This window comes from Lepidochelys olivacea (assembly GCF_965140295.1).
Source record: "Lepidochelys olivacea isolate rLepOli2 genome assembly, chromosome: 27".
Taxonomy (NCBI): domain Eukaryota; kingdom Metazoa; phylum Chordata; order Testudines; family Cheloniidae; genus Lepidochelys; species Lepidochelys olivacea.
Genome location: NC_140437.1, coordinates 10,609,386 through 10,633,055, shown reverse-complemented (window position 1 = coordinate 10,633,055; position 23,670 = coordinate 10,609,386). Strand labels below are relative to the sequence as shown.

General features: G+C 42.5%; 1 protein-coding gene across 1 annotated transcript in view; it reads right to left on the bottom strand.

The window, feature by feature from the left end:
- Positions 1–17,686, bottom strand: part of MAP3K3 (mitogen-activated protein kinase kinase kinase 3) — a 53,026-nt gene extending 35,340 nt beyond the window's left edge. The window contains exons 1-4 of the mRNA XM_084615997.1: positions 17,376–17,686; positions 8,995–9,119; positions 8,493–8,582; positions 3,181–3,221 (exon numbers count right to left, since the gene is read on the bottom strand). Coding sequence (XP_084472123.1) covers positions 3,181–3,221; positions 8,493–8,582; positions 8,995–9,119; positions 17,376–17,379 — 260 coding nt within the window. The 5' untranslated portion in view covers positions 17,380–17,686. The remainder of the gene's footprint in view (positions 1–3,180; positions 3,222–8,492; positions 8,583–8,994; positions 9,120–17,375) is intronic.
- Positions 17,687–23,670: the final 5,984 nt, after the last annotated feature.

Below are 23,670 nucleotides of genomic sequence, written 5' to 3'. Positions count from 1 at the left end.
TGAAATCAACTCATGTCAGCTCTCTATTAGGAATGCAGTAGATCATGACTATGACTACTTTTGGATTTTCTCTTGGTGTACCAAAAAGATTAGTGTGTTGTCTGCAGGAATTCAGGCACACAGTGAATTTTGAGAGTCGTATGATCCAATGGCTTAAAAAAAAAGTTTATGAAATTGTTGACTCTTCTCTGCCATCTTCTCCACTGTGTGCATTGTCAAGGAATTAGATGTAGTGTTATCAATTGGGTGAAATCTTATTCTGAGTTATATTAAACCCCCACTGAGATTGGTAGGTTTAATTTACCCTTCAATTAACATAATTGTAAGCTTAAGCCAAATGTAAGACAACACCCAAAGGCTTTTGGCTGTGTACTGTTTTGGGTAGGGGTTTGGGAGGAACACAGAAACTGAGGTCAGATAGGAAGACAGACAGCCGGAAGGAGCATGGTGGCTGACCCTGGATGAAACCTGAGAAGAGGTTTTTGGGTCACGGGTGCACGCTAAAAGAGTGCTCTTGGTCCTGTGAACAAAAGAAGCTGTTTCTTACTATTTGATTCCTCCTGTGTTCAGAGACACAGGACTTTGCACACTTCTTGTAAATAAACAAGATTGCTCCAAAGAAAACACTAGACTATCAGCAAAAAGAAAAGGAGGACTTGTGGCACCTTAGAGACTCACAAATTTATTTGAGCATAAGCTTTTGTGAGCTCACAAAAGCTTATGCTCAAATAAATTTGTGAGTCTCTAAGGTGCCACAAGTCCTCCTTTTCTTTTTGCGGATACAGGCTAACACGGCTACTACTCTGAAACTAAACTATCAGTTTCTACTTCCAGCAGGAACATCCCCAGGGCCCTGAACTTTGACTAGCTGCTTGGATTGAAAAGGGGCAACAGTATTGTCTCTCCTGTACTCCTAGGACAAGAAAACTGAAACAATTTCAAGATTTACCAACAGCTTAAAAATGTTAGCACAATGTTCTTTAACTGCAATAACACTCCTCTCTCTCTCTCTATGGAATCAGACACATTTTAAAATGCTTAAGTTGTCTGTGTACAAGGTAATTTATCCCAACAAAACATTCTTGTGTCCCAAGAAAGTAGGAACTACAGGACTTCACTAAGTTTTAATTGCTGGAAGTTATACTGTACACATGGAAATGCCTTAAAGTATTAATTCTGGGGTTTTGTAAGTCTTGCAAAATCCAGCATTAGAATAAAAGTTAATGAAAACTTGTCAGTAAAGAGTATTTCCCCTGTGGTGTCTACCACTCACAAATTGCTGTGCAGTGATAATGGACATCAGAAAGTGAAGCACTGGAAAAAATGAAACTGACCAAGCTAGTTTCACTATCCTGAGCTAAGTCAAACAAGTAGTAACACAAACAAATGAAAAACTAGAGACTGCCAACTGGAAGTCACTTCAGGCTAGAATGACTTATTTTTTTCTTGTTACTATAATATGTAAATTGACTAGAACTAAAAGAATAGAGAAAAAAATCTCTATTTTAAGTTTCTTTTGTGCAATGGACAGTACTTTGTGTATAGACAATTTCACTGTTTGCCCTGAATAGTCAGTTTCTTTTTGTAAGAGTATTCATGCAGCAACAGGGAAGAGAAAAAAAAATTAAAAATAGAACTGCACAGCCATAAAATTCGGCAGGGAAACTCCAGGCAGGTATGAAACCTGAAACTACTCTAAACAGCTAGCCAATTGTTAAAAAGAGGTTCAAATATATATTTAAAGGATACATCAAATTAAGTTTTTAGTTTTTACTATAATGCAATAACTTTTAACTTGACATCGTAAGAATGATTTTTCTAGAGAAAGCAAAAGGGTCCAAATATGTGAGTAATGACATCCCCATGAAACCTAACTTTCTTAATCAGAATCCTGATTAAGGAGGTTTGAGAGTTCTCCTCCAAAATACTGCTACATACAAAGAACTCAGTCCTGCAACCTTTACTTAAGTCATCCTTACTTACTCAAAGGTCCCACTGAAGTTAATGAAACCAACCTACTTACACGAATAAAGGTTGCAAGACCATGACTGAAGAAAGTCACTTATGTGGCATTCCTTTGCTTCTTTATTATTTCCAAAGGCAAGCCACTTCATCAAAATAAGAGTGTTGGGGGTTACAGACAGGGGAGATGCATGCAATCTCCATTTTCTTTAACAGTGGTTATATAAATCACAACACATCACACGGGCCCAATTCAGTAAGGTACTTCAAAACATGTGTAACTAAGGGCATAAGTAATCCTATTGGCTTCAGTGGGACTGTGCATGTACTTAAGTACCTTACTGAATCAGAGCCTAGGAGAGGAGAGTTCCTCTCCATTTTTCAAGCTGAGCCACTGTACAACCCGGCTTGTCAGTCCCAAACACAGGGATGCCCAGCAGCACCCCAGTGAGGCATTCGCCTTAAGATTTTATTAACAAGTTTTTAATACAGGTTCACAGATTGAATTAACCTCTAAACATGTTTTCCAATTATGACCAAAACAAACTAGGAGAGGGTGAATCTAGAATATACACAGACAAGTTCCACTGGGGCAACTGGAACTTGGTTTTCACCCATGTCATCTACTGTAGGATTTGCCAATATTGTGCATCCATGGGTCCCTTTTCCCAGCCAATGATGCCGAAATAGAGGCACTGCAACCGTATTACAGCTGCTCTTCCAAAACATGGGACACTTGCAACACTGTATCCTGACTCTGGTTTGCCCAGGCAACCATTAATCAATCTAGTGATATCTAATTTAAGCTTCCCGAGTTACAAGTGTGTGTCGAGGGGCAGAGAGGATATCCATACCTTCTTCCAAAGGAGCCCCTCTGAGCAAGATAAACGCTACTGACAGAACCAGAAGGTACTAGGACTGTGGCTGCAAAAAGAGGACCTCAAGGAGGTGAAAGTGGAAAAAAAACAGGGGGTTGGGGGAGCACTGAGGAGAGAAAGGGAGAACTCAAGAATCCCAGCAGGAACCACCCTTTGCCCCACCCTGGGTAAAGCATTCTCTTTAGGTCAGAGTAAGCCATTTTAGACAGAAACCCATGTAAGATCAGAGTCATAACGGCATGCACCATGTGGAATTCCTGTGAAGTCCACATCCATTTAGTCTGACTAGCGTACTTTATCAGACACACTATATACGAGAACACTGAAGGTAAAAACTTACCGTCTTTCCCCATTATGTTCAAACTTTATCCTTACATCAATCTGCCCAAGAGAGACGAAACAGAAGATTAGTCCATCATCAAATTCTTTGGCTTATTTCATAAGTTATAACAATGTGTACAATGAGGATCTGTGAGACAAAATATGAATTTGTTCTCTGTTCTCACTCGTGTTTAATACGTTATGATTTTCAACCCTCTCCCCACTTTAGTCCCAGAAAAAGCCCTAATTTTCCAGTACTCAGGCCGCTTCTTATACCATAAGTTCTCACCTATTTGACGTCAAATTATGAAGCCTTGCTTCTGGCAGCATTCATCAGAAACCACCAGATTGTCCGTCTATTCTGCCCCACAATAGGTGTGGTCATTGAAGCACTATTTTTGTTGGCCCCTTCCTCCCAACTCATTCCACCCAAGCAGAAGCATTCTTCAGCTAGTGTCTTTCTCCCATTATTACCACCTGCAGACTAGGAAATTATAAGCAGCATTAATCTTGTAACATCTCAAACTTACTATCTGATGGCTTATGTAAAATGAGATGTGTATCTGATGCATACAAGCCAGTTAAGATGGATTTGACGCTGTTTTGTACCACCACAGCAACACAAAGTAGTCAGGAACATATCTGACTCTTAATTTTCAATTGACATAGTAGCTTGGTTTTCTTTTTTAAATATATAGGCAAATTTGCCAAGTAAACTTCTAGGACACAAAACTGATATGTGACTGGCATAGTTATCAGGATATATGTATTCTATTTTTTCCTCTTCTATCAACACTCACAGGAAGACTGGGCAGATAAGAGGAGGACTTCATAGGTGTAATATGAGCAGGTATGTGGGGAGAGCACAGAGGGGGGATGACAGGGGACTTGAGCACCAACAGGAGCTAAGGGAAGTGTGGGGAAGCAGCCACATGCAAAGAGAGCATGAGATGGTGACAAAGGATGTGAAAGGGTGGGGACTGTGGGGAGTGAAGGAGCAGAGAGATGGCCCCATGCACCAGAAGGGAAGAGTGTGTTCATTTTGTCTAGTTACCCACGGATGATGCATGGAGCTAGCATGTGGCCGTGGAACTTTTAAAGAGCAGCAACAGATGTAGGAGGTCACAGTAAATACTATAAGATGGGGGAGGATTTGCCATTTTATTTGTAAATAGACATGAAATCCCTGCTTTAAGATAAACATAGCCTCTATGATGAAGTCACAACCAATACTTTCATAATACAAGTATGTCATCATTTAAAGTGTAGAAGAAAAGGAGGACTTGTGGCACCTTAGAGACTAACCAATTTATTTGAGCATGAGCTTTCGTGAGCTACAGCTCACTTCATCGGATGCAACAGTGTAAAAGGTTTCCCATTCATGTTATCCAAGGTTTTATTAAAGTGCCCACCAATGTGGTAGCTGTGCACTAAGCTGTAAACTCAGAGGATGCTAGACAGCACAGGGAGTGAAAGTACAGCACATTTAACCACTAGAGAACAAAGTTCAAGTTTCAATTTAGATCACAAAGATAAAAACTAAAAAGGAAAAGAAATCTGCTCTCATAAGGTATTATAATTTCTCCTGCACAACCCTAAGTGATTAGAGTGGATGAAGCCAGCTGTGAAAGCCTTAAAGACAATAGGCAATCATATCTAGGAACTGAAAAAAAAAGTGGGTAGGAAATGCTCTTTAAGGTAGAGGAAATATCTGGCAGACCCAGTGGTCAAGAAGGCAGTTCAAAGAGACCCATACATTCACTGCCAGTACACAGTATTCTTGCAGAAGTCCTGTAGGTGCATAACTGTTCATGACAAATGGGCTTCCTGACCAGAGGAACAATGATCTTGCAGCCAAAGTAATTTACATATAACTTTCCTAAAGTCTGCTCAGGCATGGGAGGAGTGCAAGGGGTGTGCTCCCCACACTGGCCCTACAGGAGCTGAATTAGGCCAGGTGGGCCCAATCAGCTAATTAGACTGCAAACCAGGGAGCTTTATGCTGGAGGCAACTAATTAGAGAGAAGCTCACCTGGAAGGGACAGGTGGGGCTTTTACAAGACAGAGGAAACTGGAAGTAGAGCGGATGGCTAGGAAAGGCTGTAGTCACTCCTTGGGAACAGGGAGGAGTGTTTGAAGGTTGCGGGGAGAAGTTGCCTAAAGTTACTCTCTGGAGAAGGGAGTGAAGAGACTGGCAAACCCAGAGGAGTACGGAGGGATATAGGAGAGATGGAAGCAGCTCGGGAAAAAGCAGCAAGGTGCAGGGAACAGACCTTGGCTGCTGTGTAGAAGATCCCTTACCTGGAACCCAGAGTAGAGGGTGGGCCCAGGTTCACCTGCCAGCCATTGCGGGAGTGGCACTGTGAAGCAGAAGACTGCTTGAGACTGTTGGAGAGCAGGAACCTTGACGCACTCCCGCCCCCGAAGAGGACAGCTGTGGCTCCTGAAAGTGGCTACAGAGGAGAAACTGACCGGGTGTAACCACTGGAAGGAGTGTAGGCCTGACTGATCTAATCCCCAGGGCTGCCAGGAGGCGGTGCCATCCAATGGTAAGTAGACCAACCCATGGCTGGGAAGGATGAATTTTATGCACAGGGTCATCAAAAGGGGAACTTTGTGTATTTACTCCAGTTCAGCTGTCTAATCAAGGAAAAGGAGGGCAGAAACTGTGAAGGAATGATGGGTTATTAAAGATGTTTTCCAGCTGACTGGGTAAGAATACATAATATGTATTTTATAAAAGTCTTTTAATGGCATAATGTACAGAGGGATAACAAATAAGAATCCATTACACAACTAAGACATTGGGGTAACAAGAGAATGACAACAAAAAGAGGGTGGGCATGTAACCTCAGCCTTGGGCAGTGTGGCTTGGGCTTCAGACTTCCTGGGGGCAGTGCCAACACCAGCCTTGGTGACCCCATTAAAATGGGGTCCCAACCCACCATTTGAGAACCCCTGCTCTAAAGGATAGGTGTTTAAGAAAGCTAAATGTCCTAGGGTTTGATCCCCACTAATAACCCAGGGCGGGGAAAATTTTATGCTGGTTACTGAAATGTAGCCTCCCTGGGGTGAAAGGATGGTAGCTGTATAGACAGTCAACAGTAATGCTGCACAAAAGTGCATGAAAGTAAAGAACACCTCTAAAGGGCATTTAAGAATTGGATTGCTTTACTGGCTTCCCTTTTAAGTGTTCCTCAGACACACAGGCTGAACTAATCCTTTCTCAGCATGTCAGTATTATCCCTTCAATACCTTCCTGAGCACTGTGGGTTACTTAAGACTTCTCCAGACACACTTGACTCCTCATTAAGGTTGGGATGAAGATCTCAGAATTTATCTGTGTTTCAGTAGAACTACATGGAGCTGAAAGTCTGTTAGAGGCTAAACTTAGGAACTACAGATCCATGGACAATCAGTGACAGTACAGGAAATACTGGAAAAGGGAGCTGGATTCCTGGTAATTACCTACTATCCTTGGCAATATGACCCTAAAAGAGCAGTAGACTTCTGGATACGCAGGCAGAAAATCCATAGACTTATCACTCAAGACAACATTCACTGTGAAATACACATAGCTTGGACAGTAGCTTAGTTAAGAAACTTGTATCTACTGCTCATACGGGCAATGAACAAAGCCAATGTTTCTTCACCCTGTGGGCCTCCACAGAGATACTAGATTAAATTGTGGGAGGGAGGTGTGTGCCACAAGCAGAGGAGAGTCACAAGGTTGAGTGAAGCAGCATGACCCCAAATCTAGTCTGACTCTCTGCAAAAAATACACTGCTATGGGTGAAGCACTGGCTAGTTTCTTGAAATCTATCCTCCCTGTTCTAGTGACTATTCCACAGGGGAACAGGACTACAGGCTCAGGAAGCAACTCACTGGCTCACACCATCTATGCTCTCACAACAAAGAGCTTCCTATAGACTCCCCTATCCTATGCTGCATGTAACATTGTGATGAGTGAGCGAATGGGGGGGGGGAAATGAAAAGACAAAACAAAAATAGGATAATATGCACAGGGAGACAGAACGGAGACAAACGAGTGGAAAAAGGAAGAGACGGACATGGTCACCATTGTGATATGGCAAAGCACAATGGGATTCTGGGAAGGGTCACTCCATCTATCATAACGGAGGCTCAGACAAAAAGCTGAATGCCACTGGACTAAGCACTAGCTTAAGAGAGGCACAGTTCATTAAGACACTTCACAAAAAGTCTTGAGACTTACATCCCCAATCCTAAACCTCTTCTGAGCAGAGCACTAATTGTGCACAATGGGGTGAAGGTTTTGTATGATGGACAAATCAGGTGTAGGTCAAGAAACCACACCATGTTCATTCCCACTTCCTGAATAAGCCAGGATTTGATCCTTGGCCTCCATAGCAGAAATGACCACGAACTAACCCTTACCCACTGAGCATCCCTTGCTTGGGAAATACAATTACATGAAAAACAGACCAATGAATTTGCCAAGTATCAGAGACCCAAGTATGACAGCCAGTCTGACTGGGTCCGCCTAAGAAATAATGGGTGTTGACTACATTTTGGTAACTAGGTGTTGAACTCTGATCCCACACCAGCAGGACAACAGAGTTCAATGCTAATTGGGGAGGCTCACTAGCATTGTTCATCTCTAATTGTAGTAAACCACATCTGATTATACATTTCATCAGGGTCAACCACACTTAGCTATAATGAGTGTTGAACTCTTTTGACCTTCCCCACATTATTGAGGCAATATATCCAATACTGAGAGGTCAGGGGCAGGAAGGAACTTAACTAGATTTAAGTAACAGCCTCAAAGCTTAAACCAGATCCACTCCACTAAAGTCATTTGACCATCTGTCATTAAGCCCAGGTGACTTGAATTAATTCTCTGAAAGTGCTGGACAAATATTTGCACATTAAAAGCCTGGGGGGTATTGTGGAGTTTGCACTGAAATGGCGTTCACCCAAATAGCACACCATACAGGTGGAATTTCTAGGTTAATTTGTTCAAGACTCATGAATTCAACCTTATCAGAGACAGATAAGACCTATTTGGTTATCTTGTCCTCCTCTCCTTCTGCTAAGTCACCAGTGCAGGATTCTTCCCCACAAAATCTCCAGAGCTTTGTCTAGATTAGTTCTTAAATGATTCAACTAATGGGACTTCCAGCACTCCCCTGGGGAAGGTACATTCTACAGCTACAAGACAAAGGCAATAGAAAAAAAAACTTCACCACCTTCCCATACCTGCTTAAATGAGCTCTGTAAAGGTCACTGAGCATGAACATGCTCTTAATTTATAATTGTTAATACTGAAATGGAAGCCAGTTTTCTTACCGGAATTTTTTTTTCTTCTACTGCACAGGCACACTGGTTTGTTATTGTAGGGTTGCTCAGGAGGGCTGGACTGCTGGCATTATGTTTTTTCTTAAAAGAAAAATTATTAACGTTGGTTTATAAAAAAAGAAATAAAAGATGGACGGTGCAAGCTAAAACAAGAAAGCCACTCGGTAGAATTTTCAGCCAATCTACCCAGATAATGTCTTTCCACATACACTTAAGGGAGGCAGATCATTGAGCTGCTCTGACCAATCATCAAAACATTGCCTGCTTTAGTCCAATAGAAGGAATAAAATAACCCAAAGTGAACCTAAACCAGTAACCTAATCCAAATTAGGAGAGTATAAAGCCCATGAAGTAGGCACATCCCTCTGCAATGCCAGGACTTGCATAAAATACTGGTGCCCTATTGCAGTTGAAGCAAATGGACCCACTTCCACTCTAGTCTAATCCCTTGTGTGAGGTCATAATTGTCAATCTCCATTAAACAATCCTTCACCTGTTTGTTGGAATGAGCAGTGTCTTTATTCTTCATGGTATCAAAGCCAGGCAGCCTGTGACGCCGGCCCATTTGGAGCGCAACCAAGTCCTTCATGATGGAGTGCAATGCCTCCTCCTCCTCATCTGCAATTGACAAGAAGGAAGTTATTTTGGTGAGTATCAGTTAGGGAACTTTCAGGAATTCAAACTAGTGTTCCTCTGGCTGAGAGACCAGATTTTTTTTCCCAAGTGCACAGAGTACATCTTCATTCACAACCACTAACCCCCATGACACCTGTATGAAGTAGACATGCATTAGCCTAACTTCAGAGGCAGGTAAATGGAAGGGTAGAGAGTTGTCTAATGTCATGAAGCAAGTCTGGTCAGAGCTAGAATTAGAATACGGGAGTTCCTGCCTCCCAGGACCATGTCCAGTTCACCCAGCAAAATCTGCTAAAGAGTGCTTTAGGTTACTTAGAAGAATCAGCTGTAGGTGTTTTGTTGCCCAGGAAAACTGGCAAGCATCCATCCCCTTCCAACCTTACATTCTGCTACCCCAGAGAGCCTTCACTGCTTGATGATGGAGCTAGCCCTGCACAACAGCAAGAAAGGAACCAGCCAACCAATTATTCTGAATTATTAGTAGGTCTCAAACATTTGTGCTGATTGTCAAGGGCATATCTCCCTATATCCCCAAAACAAGGTTCACAGAACAAAGGCATCAGAGTAGCAGCCGTGTTAGTCTGTATTTGCAAAAGGAAAAGCAGTACTTGTGGCACCTTAGAGACTAACAAATTTATTAGCGCATAAGTGTTCGTAAGCTATAGCCAAGTGAGCTGTAGCTCACGAAAGCTTATGCTCAAATAAATTGGTTAGTCTCTAAGGTGCCACAAATACTCCTTTTCTTTTTGCGAATACAGACTAACACGGCTGTTACTCTGAAACCTGTCTTTATAAACCATAACACCCTCCACCCAGGTACAGTCAAGCAAACAGTGAGGCTGCTAAACTATATCCGCTATATTCCATTTTCACGTAATTACAACTGTCAGGAAAAAAAATTGACCTTTTGGGTTAAAAGTTCTCATGTAACCAGTAAAATGTAGTCTTCCAGAGCCTGTCTGAATTTAGGACTGAGGTGAAATGGCAGAGCTGTGTGGAAAGCATAGAACTGGAATATAAGGAGGTACTGCAGGAGTTAGCTAGACACCTGCTTAGTCTATGCCAAATCATTCATTGAAATTAGTCCCTTGCTTTCAATATCAACTAAATATTGTAGAGAAAGAGTTGTATATGGCATGTGAACTTTTGCTCAAACTAGTTACTGGCTTATTGACTTCATTTCTGAAGCACTATGTATTCTGAGCAAAAAAGCATCGGATGTTATCAGTTACACAATCCTGTCATTGGCACATGTGTACATACTATATTCTTGGACTGTTGTATGTCTAGCTTATCAAAACTCTATGGTGTTTGTTTCTTTAGACACTGTATCCAGTTAAATCTCCTCTAATAGGAGTGTAACCTCATTATAAAATCTGAGCCAAATATAAACTCTACTTTGAACAAACTGAAAAGAATGTGTTGTCCTCTATGGAGTCTTGCAGAAAATTGGGGAGGGGATAGCGGGAGAGAGAGTTGGATGAAGAGAAACCTACTCATGTAGGTTTCACATTTGGCAGTGTTATAAGAAATACTAAATAAACTGACTAGTCTTTAAGGTGCCACAAGTACTCCTTTTCTTTTAACATAAACAGACAAGGTTATCAAGCTTTTCTATTTAATTTTAGGCTGTACTATTTTAAGATCTGTCATTAAACCTGAGATTAGTTACCTAGATATGCAGACCTTGATATGCAATTTCCCCTCCTTCCCAAAGTACGTAGAGCTATCAGTTTATAACATGGTTAAATTAAAATTTACAGCTCTCTGGGGCTAATTTAACAATTTTAACAAAACCAGAGTTAAAAATAAAAAACCCAGTTAAAGAAAGTCATGGTTTTTTTTGTTTTTTTTTAAATCCCACTCTGGATGCATGTTGTTGCTCTAGGATATTGATTTATATAAGTACAAGCCTAACAGTCTTAGAATCAATGGGAACATGAGACATTTCTGAACATTACAGTATAGATGTTTCTCAGGTATATACAGTTGTAAAAAAAACCAACTTATTTGATGAAGCAAGGGCGCACATTTATTCCTCATTTCATGTTACACACTTGATCACAGATATTTATTCCTGAATTTAGGTTACTTGTTATAAAAAGACAGGTCACTAATTGACTTACTAATAACAAAATGAACAAGTTAGATTATTATGCCCAAAGGAGGTGTATGTGGAGTGAATACATCAGACTTTTCCAAAATTTAATGTAAACCATTATGAGTTCAAAGCAAAAGAGGGAAATTTATGTATTTGTAACAAAGCATCATCCAAAAGCCCCAATCAGGGTCACACAGTTCCTGCCCTGGGATTTCCAACAGCACTCAGCATTGACCTAACTCTGCTCCAATTCATGTTACTGGTAAAGCTTCTACAGACTTCAGCAAGAACAGTTAAGCCAATGTTAGGAACCCCTAGGAAAGAGATAGCTAAGACAGAAAATATCATAATGCCACTATTTAAATTCATGGTACACCCACACCTTGAATAGTGTGTGCAGTTCTGATGGCCCCATCCCAAACAAGATATATTAGAATTGGAAAAAGTATAGAGGGGGCAACAAAAATGATTAGGGGGTATGGAGGACAGATTAAAGAGACTGGGACTGTTCATCTTAGAAGAGACGACTAAGGGGGAGTTATAATAGAGGTCTATAAAATCATAAATGGTATAGAGAAAGTGAACAGGGAAGAGTTTACCCCTTCATATAATATGAGATCTAGAGGTCAACCAATGAAAATAATAGGCAGCAGCAAGTTTAAAATAAACTAAAGGAAGTACTTGACACAAGGCAGTCAACCTATAGAACTCATTGCCAGGGGATGTTGTGAAGGCCAAAAGTATAACTGGGTTCAAAGAGAATTAGACAAGTTCATGGAGGATAAGACTATCAATGGTTATTAACCAAGATAGTCAGGGACAAAATCCCATGCTCTGGGTATCCCTAAACCTCCAACTGCCAGAAACTCAGACTGGACAACAGGTGTTGGATCACTCAAGCTGCTGTTCTATTTACTCCCTCTGAAGCATCTGGCACCAGCCACTGTAGGATGACAGGATACTGGGCTAGATGGACCACTGGTCTGACCCACTATGGCTACTCTTATGTTCTCCCCCACCAGAGTGCATTACTCCAGCCGCCACCATGTAGATTAGCCCATGGTGTATCTCAATATAGTCTAAGACTAAAACCTTACAGTCTATGCAATAATTTAAAATTAATGCACCCTGAAAGTTGAGAATCAAGTATCAAATGTAATGAAATTAAACCATAACTGTTCCCTCCTGCCTAAATGGATCTCCTTTCTTCCATATTGAAAAATAAGGATTTTCTGTAATCAAATTTGCTTACATTTTGCATTTGACAGCACTTTGTGTACAGTTAATTTTACTGCTTCCCTTATACAATCAATCACTTTACCCCTGTTAGCGCAGGTGTTTCACACACCAACAAAGAGGAGAAAGTTTAAAACTAGAAAAATGTGATTGTAAAACCACAAGGAAACCTATGGGACTGGGATACTACCTGAAAGTACAGCCAACTGCACAGAGGTGGCTAGGGCCCACAGGGATACAAACGCTAAGATCTAGTATCAGAGTTTGTGGTGCGTGCCCGCATAGTAATACTGTTATACCAACACTGACTGTGGATATCATGGTATCACCCATAAACACAGCCACATTAAATGATTTATGTTTCAAGTGGTCTCCAACCTGGTGGTCTTTTTAAAGAGTACTAGAGAACTGGGCTGGGAAAGGAAATTTCATGTCTTGGATTTGTCCATTGCCTTTATAACAAAAGTGTTAAATGTGATATAGTCAATATTCTGACACATTCAAGTCCAATCCTGCAAATTTGAAACCAGTCCAGAGCACTCAGCCCCTTTCAAGTTCAGATGCTGTACTGCAGTTTTAACAGTAGACTGTTTATTTTGATATCCTTCACAGACACATAATGACCCCAAAGTCAAATAAGTGAGACTGCTGAAAACATTCAGCCAAGTAGGCAATTTGGTTGGCTGAATGTTCCCTACTGCTATAATACATGATACTGTTTTTGTTTTTTTTAAGTTCATATTGGTGGCATCTGATCTTCATTTTTCACATCAATCTCCATTTTTACAGCAAACTGAATATCAAATATTTGATTTTAACTCATTTTATATCAAAGTGTGGCTTCAGTTAAGGTCTGTATGGCAATGGAAATACAAATTTGAAAGACTGTTTCTTTTATATAGGTCAACAGGTACTTTATGATCAAGATTTTACAGCCTCAGCTTTAAAAAAAAAGTAATATTTGCAGCACTATCAGTTTTATGGCACAATGCAGAAGTTAATACAAATGAAATCTAAGCAACTTTGGAAGAGCACTGAGACACCCTGTTTTGCTAGGTCTCCAGCAGGTCTGGGAAACACAGTTCTGCTTTGTACGGGAAAGATGTTGTCCAGGAAATGCTTTTCATGTTTTAAAAACTACACTCCAGGATGTTATAACATTGATAAAGGGGAATTACTACTTACAAGGAAAGTTATTCCTTGTGTAAAGCATTTATTTCAGTTAAAATTTACTCAGACCTGCGTAATAAACCAAGTCAGCGAATTTGCTATGACAGGGATGGAAATTGTTTAAAACAAAATCACAAAGTTCAACAAACAAAGCATAGAAGCATCTGCACATTGGTTAAAAACAGGAAGCCTGTAAACCCCTATAAACAAGTTTGCATGGTATGAGAACAGGAGGGATGGTGACAGAGTAGTGTCTGCTGTTTATTTGTAAGAAAGAAGCACACTTTTTAACACAGAGACACCTGGTTAGTTTGATCCAATGACTGGGAAACTCATGGCAATCAATGAATTTTACAAATTAGAAATACCAAAATACAGCCTAAAGCTTTTTTTCATTGAAGTGTAATTTGCAGTCCTTCAGTGCACATGGGTCAGTGTACCCTAGGGTATTTTGTAAAAGTAAAGTATTAATGATAAAAATTTCACTGCATGTTCAGGGTCTGTTTTTACAACATGTCTGTACAGCATGTAGCATAAAGGCCTCAATCCCCTGATTCAGACCTCTGGGCACTATTGTAATGCTACTAATAGCACAACACAGCATTAGAGAAGTTCTATGGTAATTCGTTAATCTCACTATCAGAGGCTTATGTCTTCACAGTTGCCAGTGTCTTCAAAATTTGCAACTCACTTGCCTTACAAATGTCAAAAGCCAGAGCTCCTCTATGTGACTGCAAGGCACAGAAAAAACTGGGACTCCCTATTTTAAATTCTAACAAAACGGTTAAGAATTGAAAACTGGTTGTAAATGGCAGACTTATTCCTTCCCCCTCCCCCATAATGCAACAGTGGCTGTCAATGCAGCAAAGCCTAAAAGCTCTGCTTACGGGTAAGTGTGTGAGCCAAGGGAAGGAAATGACACAGGCAGGAAAAAAGCAGATTGAGGGAAAGACTCAACTGCAGCTGGGCCTGCAATGAGTATTTCAGTCTTGGTCTAGCACAAGCCCTTCAATCTCAACACAGCTCTCCCCACTGCTTCTCAAATATATGCACATGTTTCTCTTTAACAAAAGCATTATCAGCTTCTCCCACACTGCTGAAAAGCCCTGTACAGAAATTAAATTTAGTGGTAACCTCCTATAAAGTGCAAAAGAATCAACTTTAATGCACTTCAGTACTGTTAATGGAGTTACCTCAAATTGCAACACTAATATCCCTTTAACTACTCAGTATATTAACTAAGTTTTTTGGGGTAATTTATGAAGAAAAGTAGAAAGCTAAATGAAACAATGTAAAGAATAATACGGTATAACCTAGACTATCCAAACATCTATCCAAAACTGGGTCATTGTCTCCTAAGGTCTATCAGGTTGAAAATTCCCTCCATTATCTAAATAAACTATCCAATCTAATTTTCTATCATCAAAGACCTCTAAATAATCATGGCTATACAATGATTATTTAATTTAAGAGCAATTGTACAAAGCAGGATGGCATTCATTAGTTTAACAGCTAGTGAAATCATCCCTTTTCATTTTGCAACTCATGAGCGCACACACAAATACTAGCTATATGATTGTGATTAGTAAGCATTTTAGTGGAAGGTAGACTTTCATTTTCTCAAGTATTGTGTGTTTAAAGACCTTCAGGTCTGTTGCTACAGAGCAACCATCTGACTATTCTGCCTGTATTTCTAAGCATGACCTAGTCATGAAGCTTAATGCATCAACATCTGAATTTACACTTAAACCAAATTTTATATATATATATATTATATATACACACACACATATATTTTTTGTTTTAAGCATTGTTAGCGATGCTGCATGGATTTATATTTTAACATAAGAACTAATTATATGCAGGAGACTAAACAACAAAGCAGAGTTTTAGCAAACCAGGTAACTTCAGAAAAAAAATCAAAGTTTCAACTCCCAAAACAGAGCAACTACACAACTCTGCAGTTAGGTTAATAACAGTACTTACTTTGCCAGCATACAAATATGGCCAAGTGTAAGCTCTATTTTACATAAATTAAACTTTTCTCTTGGTTTATAATAGACTGAATTTTGGACTAAACAAGAAACCAGGTAAACTCAGAAAACCTTGCAAGGCACTTCCCTCTACAGTTCATGTCTTCCGAAAACATTAACTCCAATAGTGCAGATTGAATTATGACAGCCTGTGGTGGCAACTTATAACTTATAACTCTTCAGCTCCATAACTTGTCTAAAAATGCTATTGTCTGAATTTAGTAAAACAAATGAGGATCGAATGGAAGCTTCATACTGGAGACTGAAGATTTTGATAGAATTCCAAGTCACAAATAGTGCTATGGCCAAAATTTTCACATTTGGGGTGCTACAGGGAAGCACCTACATCCATATTTCAAAATACGTGGCCTGAATCTTACAGGTGCTAAACTTCACAATTTCAGTCAAAGTCAGAGGAGATGTGGATGCTCATTCACCTTCCAAAAGTGTCTAACTTTAAACATCAGAGTTTGAAAATGTTGCCCTATATTTTTAGAATTTTACTGAAGTACCCTCCAAGCTCCTGATCAAACTTATAGTAAAAGTATTTTACATTACCAATCAAAAATCAATATTGGTTTTAAAAAAATTTACAAAATGTTTACATTCCTCATTTATCACTAATTGTCACATACCATCAGGCAATAACAGAACCACCATAAGTTCTTCAAAATATGAGCCCCCCTGACACTGGAGCAAGAAACTATGTTAGTTCCAGCCATGTTCAAGAATGGTTTTCAAGCAGGATTTAGTTTCAGGGTGAGGTAAAAAGGGCATGTGACAAAGGAATAATAATACATAATACCAGGGGTGCTGGTATTTAGGTTCTCATAATACAAGAATGAAACTGAAAGTCACAAAATATTAAAATGAGCACAGGGAATACTTTTTCACACAACTCCTAATTAACCAATGGAACTCACTGCCACAAGACAAAGAAAGATTATTCCTAGAAGTCTCTAACGATAACATCCACTGTTACAGCAGACAAGAAAAAAAAAAGATTATAAGGGACACAACCTCACATTTAAAGGCGTAAGACAACTACTACCTAGTGGGGGTGGAGAAAGTTACTACATATCTAACCCTGGCAGAGTTTTTACCTCTGCCCTCATTGTTGGATTCAGCACAGCACTTATGCCCTAAACTGATCGGGAGTCAACACCTCCCTAGGGGGGCTCTGCACACCACGGCGGACAGGGCTTTAGCCCAGGCTGCGCCCAGCAGCCCACCAGAGGCCTTCGTGTCAAGGGCTCATGCGAGGAAAGAGAGAAGTCTCCCCGAGGCGCGTGGGGGCAACCCCTGCTCGGACCCCCCTAGGCACACCGCAGGGTAAAGCACGGCCGGCGCCCCTGGCCCGGGCGAGCCCCAGCCGTCGCCGCACCCCGGGGTGCGGGTGGCACCCCAGTGGCAGGAGAGTGGGGGGAGTCCAGCCTGCAATCCCGGGGGCAGGCACGTGGACCTGGGGGGGGGGGGAAGTGCTCTGAGCTGGGCCCCGACTGGGGAGACCAAAAGGCAGCCGAACCCCACAGACCGGGCGGCCCCAGATGCTCCCATGTCCCCCTCACAGGGGGGCCCGGGCGCGCGCAGTTCCCCTCTTCACACTCCCCCCCCCCGCCAACGGCCGCAACCGGCCCCTCCCCCCCACCGGAGCCGACAGTCCCACCTCAGACTCGCCCCCCCCAGCCGGACCCCTACCCATCTCGGCGGCGGCCGGGCCCGCGCCCAGGCGGGGCGAGCGGCTTGGCTGCTCTCCGGCGCGCTGTCTCCGGCCCCAGGCTGTCACGGCCGCGGCTCCATGGCGGCCGGGATCCGGGGGGGAGGGCTCAGAGCCGCCGCCGCCGCATTCCCAGGCCCGGGCCACTGCCGCCAACGTCTCCTTGCAGCGGCCCCTCTCCGGCTCCTCCCCGCGGCGGGACCGGGACGGGGCGGGGGGGGCCCGGTCTCTCCCCTTCACCGCCTCCGCGGGACGCACGGACCGTCAGCAAAACAAACCGCTCAGCAGCCGCCGCGCGCGCACGCACGCACCCGCCGCCGGCGCCGCCGCCTGCCAATCACAGGGGCCGACCCGTCGATGGTCTGCCAATCACACGGGCCGAGCCACCCACCCGACGTTGCCGCCTGCCAATCAGAGGCGGCGAGCCCGCCCCGCCCCTCCCTCCCTCCCAATCACGGGGGTCGACCCCTTCCATGCCAATCACAGGGGAAGAACGGCTGCACCGCCCCCCGTCAATCAGACGTATGGCCCCGCCCCTCTCTCTTCACGGGGCGGTATCCCCTCAGCCCCACCCCTGAACCTGCCAATCACCTTGATGGATGTCTGTCTAGGTGCTGGGACCCGCCCCCCAGAGTCTATTTGCTTAGGTTGCAGAGCCAGCTGCTGAGGTTACAGCTGGGGCTGGATGAGTGGGAGCCTGTACCTTGCCCTGCATTGTGGGTGTGCCCAGGTTTGCCCAGGGAACAATGATGGGCAGGGCTGTTTATTTAAATGTAATTGAAGTAATGGGGCAAAGAGGAGTTCAGATAGTTCCCTCCAGTATCCATTACTTGGCTGCAGTCATCCTTGTGCTTCAGCGGCCCTTCTGCAGCCCATGCACCTATTTGGGTTAGATTCTTTAGCTAACCTCTCTAAATTGTGGGTCATCTGCATTTGCTAGATCATTAAATGCCAGACCTAGGGCACCTCACTGTTACAGGAGTGTCAGGCCCCTGCCTTAGAAAAGTCAGGTTAACTTAAAAAATCTGGAGACAAACTCAGCTTTTTTGCTATGTTTGTTGTTGAGCTCTTAGAATTCACATTTTCTGAACCACCAGGAAGGCCAGAAACACTTCATTTAAAAAAAAATACAATAAACGAAGACTACGATTCTCACATGACTCCAAGATTTGGGACTTCGAGAACCACCCCAAGAGTTGGCAACCTTATAGCTAATTTTTGTGCCATGATAAAAATAGACCATTTATTCCTAATGTGGTTTTAGTCTTAGGTAATGGCACTCCTTTACCACCCACCTCCTGACTGTGTTTCCTTAACAACTTTATGTGAAAGACTCTGAATTTCTTTTGAAAATCCAAAAATACGTGAACCTGTTCTCTTTTATCCGCTACTTTTTTGAGATGCTCAAAAAATTCTAGCAGAGGCATGATTTTCCTTTACACAAGCCAGGTAGCTGTGGATTCCCTTCTCCTCTAGAGCTGATTATCAATAGTTCTGCAGTCTGTGCCACCCCAGGCCTAAACCAAAAGTGAAGGAGACCTAGATAAAATGGATATAAAACTGACTGAATACTGGCAGTAGAACCACATAGGGCAATGATCAATAGCTAAGAATCCAATTGCAGGGCAGTGTCCAGTGTGGCAGGATGGGTGGAGCCTGGCCTCATTCCTACCAAAAGGCACCAGACACTCCTCTGAAGCAAAAGAGAATCACCCCCACACCAACCCACCCTTAGAGATACACTGGGGGCTGCCTCCTTCCCCAGGGAGCCATTAGGACACCTGCCCCCTTCTCTGCTGGTTCCACATGGGGCCAAGCTCTGCTCTGATGGCACCTATCAGCAATGATGTTGGCCAATAACACAAATACCAGAGTTGCTCAATAGGTGAAAGAGGGACCATCTGCAAATGTGATAAGCAGTTCTCTATCAGCCCAGTAGAGGGGACTCTTAGCCAGTTTATTTAAAGAAGTAGGAGCTGTACCCTCCTATTTAGGAAGGCTCAAGTAGGCAAAAGGGATGGCACTGTCAAAAATGGCATTACCTCTTTCAGAGACACTGACAATTCAGAAGCAAATGATCTAGAATGCTTATGGATCAACCCTGATATATATAGTACAAGATGGGGTACTAGTTGGTATCTGCTATAGATGACCAAATCATGCTACAGAACAGGATGAACACTTATCTATGTGTAGAATATAACTGATCACCGAGGACTTCACTCTGGATGCCATATGGTGGAGGTCTCATGCTGACAGTAGGAAAATCTCCTTGGAATTTCTAAAAACGATAGTTGACAATTTCCCAACACAAAGAGCATTTAAATTTATATTCAACATGGAACTCTGGCTCAGGCCTCATCTTGACAGATACAAACTGATCTTTGAACTGAAAATTGGTGGTTGCTTAAACACAAGTGACCATGACTTGATTACGTGTGTTAGACATGAAGAGAACTGAGGCCCCAACCAGTAATATATACTTGGGACCTTAAAAGGGCCAATTTCACAAAGCTGAAAATAAGAGTTAGCTAAATCACCTGGGAGGAAAAATTGAAACAAAAGAAATATGAATGATAATTGGGAACTGTTTAAGGATATTTTACTAGATGCCCAAAACCCACATTGCCACAGTTACAAAAGTCAGCTACTTTGGTTAAAAACAGCAGGACAGATGGGAAGTGAAAGCAGCAATAAAAACCCAGTATATAGCAAATGGAAAAAAAAGGGAAGTTGATAGTTTCTAATTTATATTTATTAGTAGGTATTGTCTCTTTGCTTCCCTTATCAATTTTCTACAAGGAGAAACCTCTGGCCAGGAGAGTTAAGGATGATAAGGAGGTGGTTGTCAATAGTAATGCAGAAAGGCAGAAATGTTCTATAAATATTTGTTTTGTATTTGGGAAAAAGCCGGATTATATATTTCACATCATATGATGAAATGTTTTCCATTCCAATAGTAACTAAGTAGAACGTTAAACAGAAGTTGCCAAGCTCCACACAGAAGACACTGGGAAAAAGAAGGATGATACTCTGTCTCAACTTTTAGCCCCGTGGTTAGGTACTTACCTGGGATGTAGAAGGCCCCGGGGTTCAAGTCCCCCTCTGCTTTAACCACTGGGCTATAGGATACTCTGATACGGGGCTCTCGCAATCTCCTCTTAAAACTATTCTACCTTGGCTAAACAAACAGTCATCAGCACGGGGGGCCAGATCCTGTATCTTCTACCTCCCCGAGTGCCCTATCTCCGAGGCTATAGAGTCCTTCTCACACTCTCTGGTCCAATGACTAATTATTTATCCACAGTTTAAACAGGAGATATTCAGGGCACCCCATATCAGACTATCCCATAGACCAGAAGTTAGGGCACTCATCTGATATGTGGCAGATCCACTTTCAAATCCCTTCTCCTCAGGCAAAGGGGGAACTTCAACTGGGGGGTCTTCCACATCCCAGGTGAGTACCAGAGCCAGTGGGCTACAAGTCTGAGGGGTGTCCTCTTTTCTTCCCTTGCAAGAACTGCCTTAGACACCTGACTCCACCGGGGGGTTCACAGCCGAGAATCCCATGCAGAGAGAGCCCCAAACCCTGGGATGGGACTTCGGACACACTCGTCTCTTCAGCATCTCCCATTGGCTAATTAGGCAGCTCCCGACCCAGGATGCTGGCTTTCAAGAATTCCATTCTCATGTGCTGCTCTCTCCTCATTCATTGGATAGGGAGCCTAAGCACCTGAACACAGACTGTGTGAGGCTCCTAGAATATCACTAGGATTAAGAGTTAGGCACAGTGACTAAGGCTGTGGCTACACTTGAGCTGTAGAGCGCTTTGGGTTAAACCAGCCTTCGTAGATTGCACTAGGGAAAGCGCCAGTCTGTCCACACTGGCCTGGCCACATTTGCAGAGGTGCATGATGGGCAGCTATCCCAGCGTTCAAGTGGCTGCAATGTGCTTTTCAAATGAGGGGGGTGGGGCAGAGTGTGTTGTGTGTATGTAGGGGGGAAGAGAGAGAGAGAGAATGGGGTTTTGGAGTGCTGAGAGCGTTCAGGCACTCCTGCATTCCTGCAGCGATTTCACAACAAAGGGAAGAGTGACCACTTGGTTTAAGGGGATTATTGGATGTTTCCAAGGTCAATCAGAGCCCAGTAACTTAACTCCTCATTCACACTGACCCTGGAGTGTCTCAGCCGTTATCCCTCTAGTGGAGTACCAGGAACGCTCCAGCCAGGGAGTCAGAGCGCTCTACGTGCCTTGCCAGTGTGGAGGGGTAGTAAGGTAGACCGCTCTGGGTGGCTTTATTGCAGTATAAAGTGCAAGTGTAGCCAAGGCCTAACACAACCAGCCAGCTCTCCACAGTTGGGATTCAGTGTGCCAGACAACACACCTTCTCCATCATGTTCAAACAACTACTGGCCTAAATAAGAGGAAGGCAGGCAAACCACATGCAAAGTTTCCAATCAATAGATCAATTTGAATTAGAAAAAGGATGAAACATTCCATCTGGATAGATTTCTACAGCACCTCTCACTGGAGTATGTATGTGCCAAGAAGTGAATTCTGCTCATGGAAAGCAAAGGCAGCAGTGGGAGTTGTGTGCTGATGTCAAGTGTGGAAATAGGCCCATAATGAGTGCCCACTGAAACCTAACGTTGGGGCTCACAGGGAACGGGAAAGGCGATCGAGGTGACAAATACTTCTCTCACCAGCTACCTGAATGCACAAGCCAGTCCTCTGAGAACAGCCATTTATCCAGACTTTGCTGGATTTCACATACCCCAGAGCATGAAGCTATACAAGGCAAGTGAGGATGAGTTAAAAATGTCAGACAAGTGTATTTGTCCTAAGCGGAAAATGGCTTACTTGCTATACCCTGGCATACCGACCAATAGGGCACTCCATCAGAGACAGCAGCAAGGAGAAATCAGTAGAGACAGCAATAACTAAGTGGATGGCAATTGGGAAAGGGTTCTTTGGAGAACAGTGAAGATCCTGGAAGCAGCTCCATGGTCATGTAAAAAACCTTTCTAGGGCAAATCACATTTCAGAATGATATTATGACAAATAGACACAAAAGGCCAATGTCACTATTTTCCTCTAAACCTTGATTACTGGAACAAGAAGTCTATGTTTTGCTACGAGTATGCTAAGCGTCTTCAGAGGTAACTCCTTTCTTCAGGGCCAAAATTCTAAGAACGAGAGGCAGACAGAGATCCAGAAACCAGATTATTTTCATGGACAATAGACTGTGATAGTTTATAGAATTGCAACCAATGCATTTAATTTGCATATGAGAGCTAATTATTTCGTGTCAGGTTTCAGAGTAGCAGCCATGTTAATCTGTATCCGCAAAAAGAAAAGGAGAACTTGTGGCACCTTAGAGACTAACCAATTTATTTGAGCATAAGCTTTCGTGAGCTACAGCTCACTTCATCGGATGCATGCAGTGGAAAATACAGTGGGGAGATTTATATACATAGAGAACATGAAACAATGAGTGTTACCATACACACTGTAACGAGAGTGATCAGGCAAGGTGAATGCATCCGATGAAGTGAGCTGTAGCTCACAAAAGCTTATGCTCAAATAAATTGGTTAGTCTCTAAGGTGCCACAAGTCCTCCTGTTCTTTTATTTAATGTCAGTACATAACTTTTACTGAGCTCTTATGAAGTAAAGTGGCACTTCCAATTCAGACATCAACTGACCTCTCCATCAGTATTATAGAAAAATGGTTCAATCTGAGAAGGCAGGATGCCTCTCAGAAGCCAATAAAACTGGAGGAACTGAGTAGTTAATGAACAGAGCTTTCCACAATTAGATTGAAGGATGATTTTGTTCTAAAATTTACAACAGATCAAAACCTCAGGGATCAAGTCACCATTTGAACTAAAAATAATCCAACTGCCACCCTTTATTTTGATCACTATAGACAGGTACTGGTGAATTATTATTGTGCATTGAAAGTGCCATTTAATGAAGGCCAAAATCGTGAATGAAGAGAGAATCCAAAGAAGCAGGGTAATAAGTGTTTGGGTTTTTTTTTTTTTTTAATTTTAAGAATAATTACCTGAAAAAGTATTAAACTTTTATCTATGTTACCTTAACTGATCATTGAAGTGCTTTTCAAATTTAGCTCTGTGAACTGATCTGTTGGTATGTAGTTTTTGTAACGTGTTACTCGCAATCTTTGAGCTGGTAAAGTTCTGTCTGGGACTAGGCACATGAGAACAAAGATGATCATTGAACTTTACTAGCCTAGGAAGCCCATGGAAAATA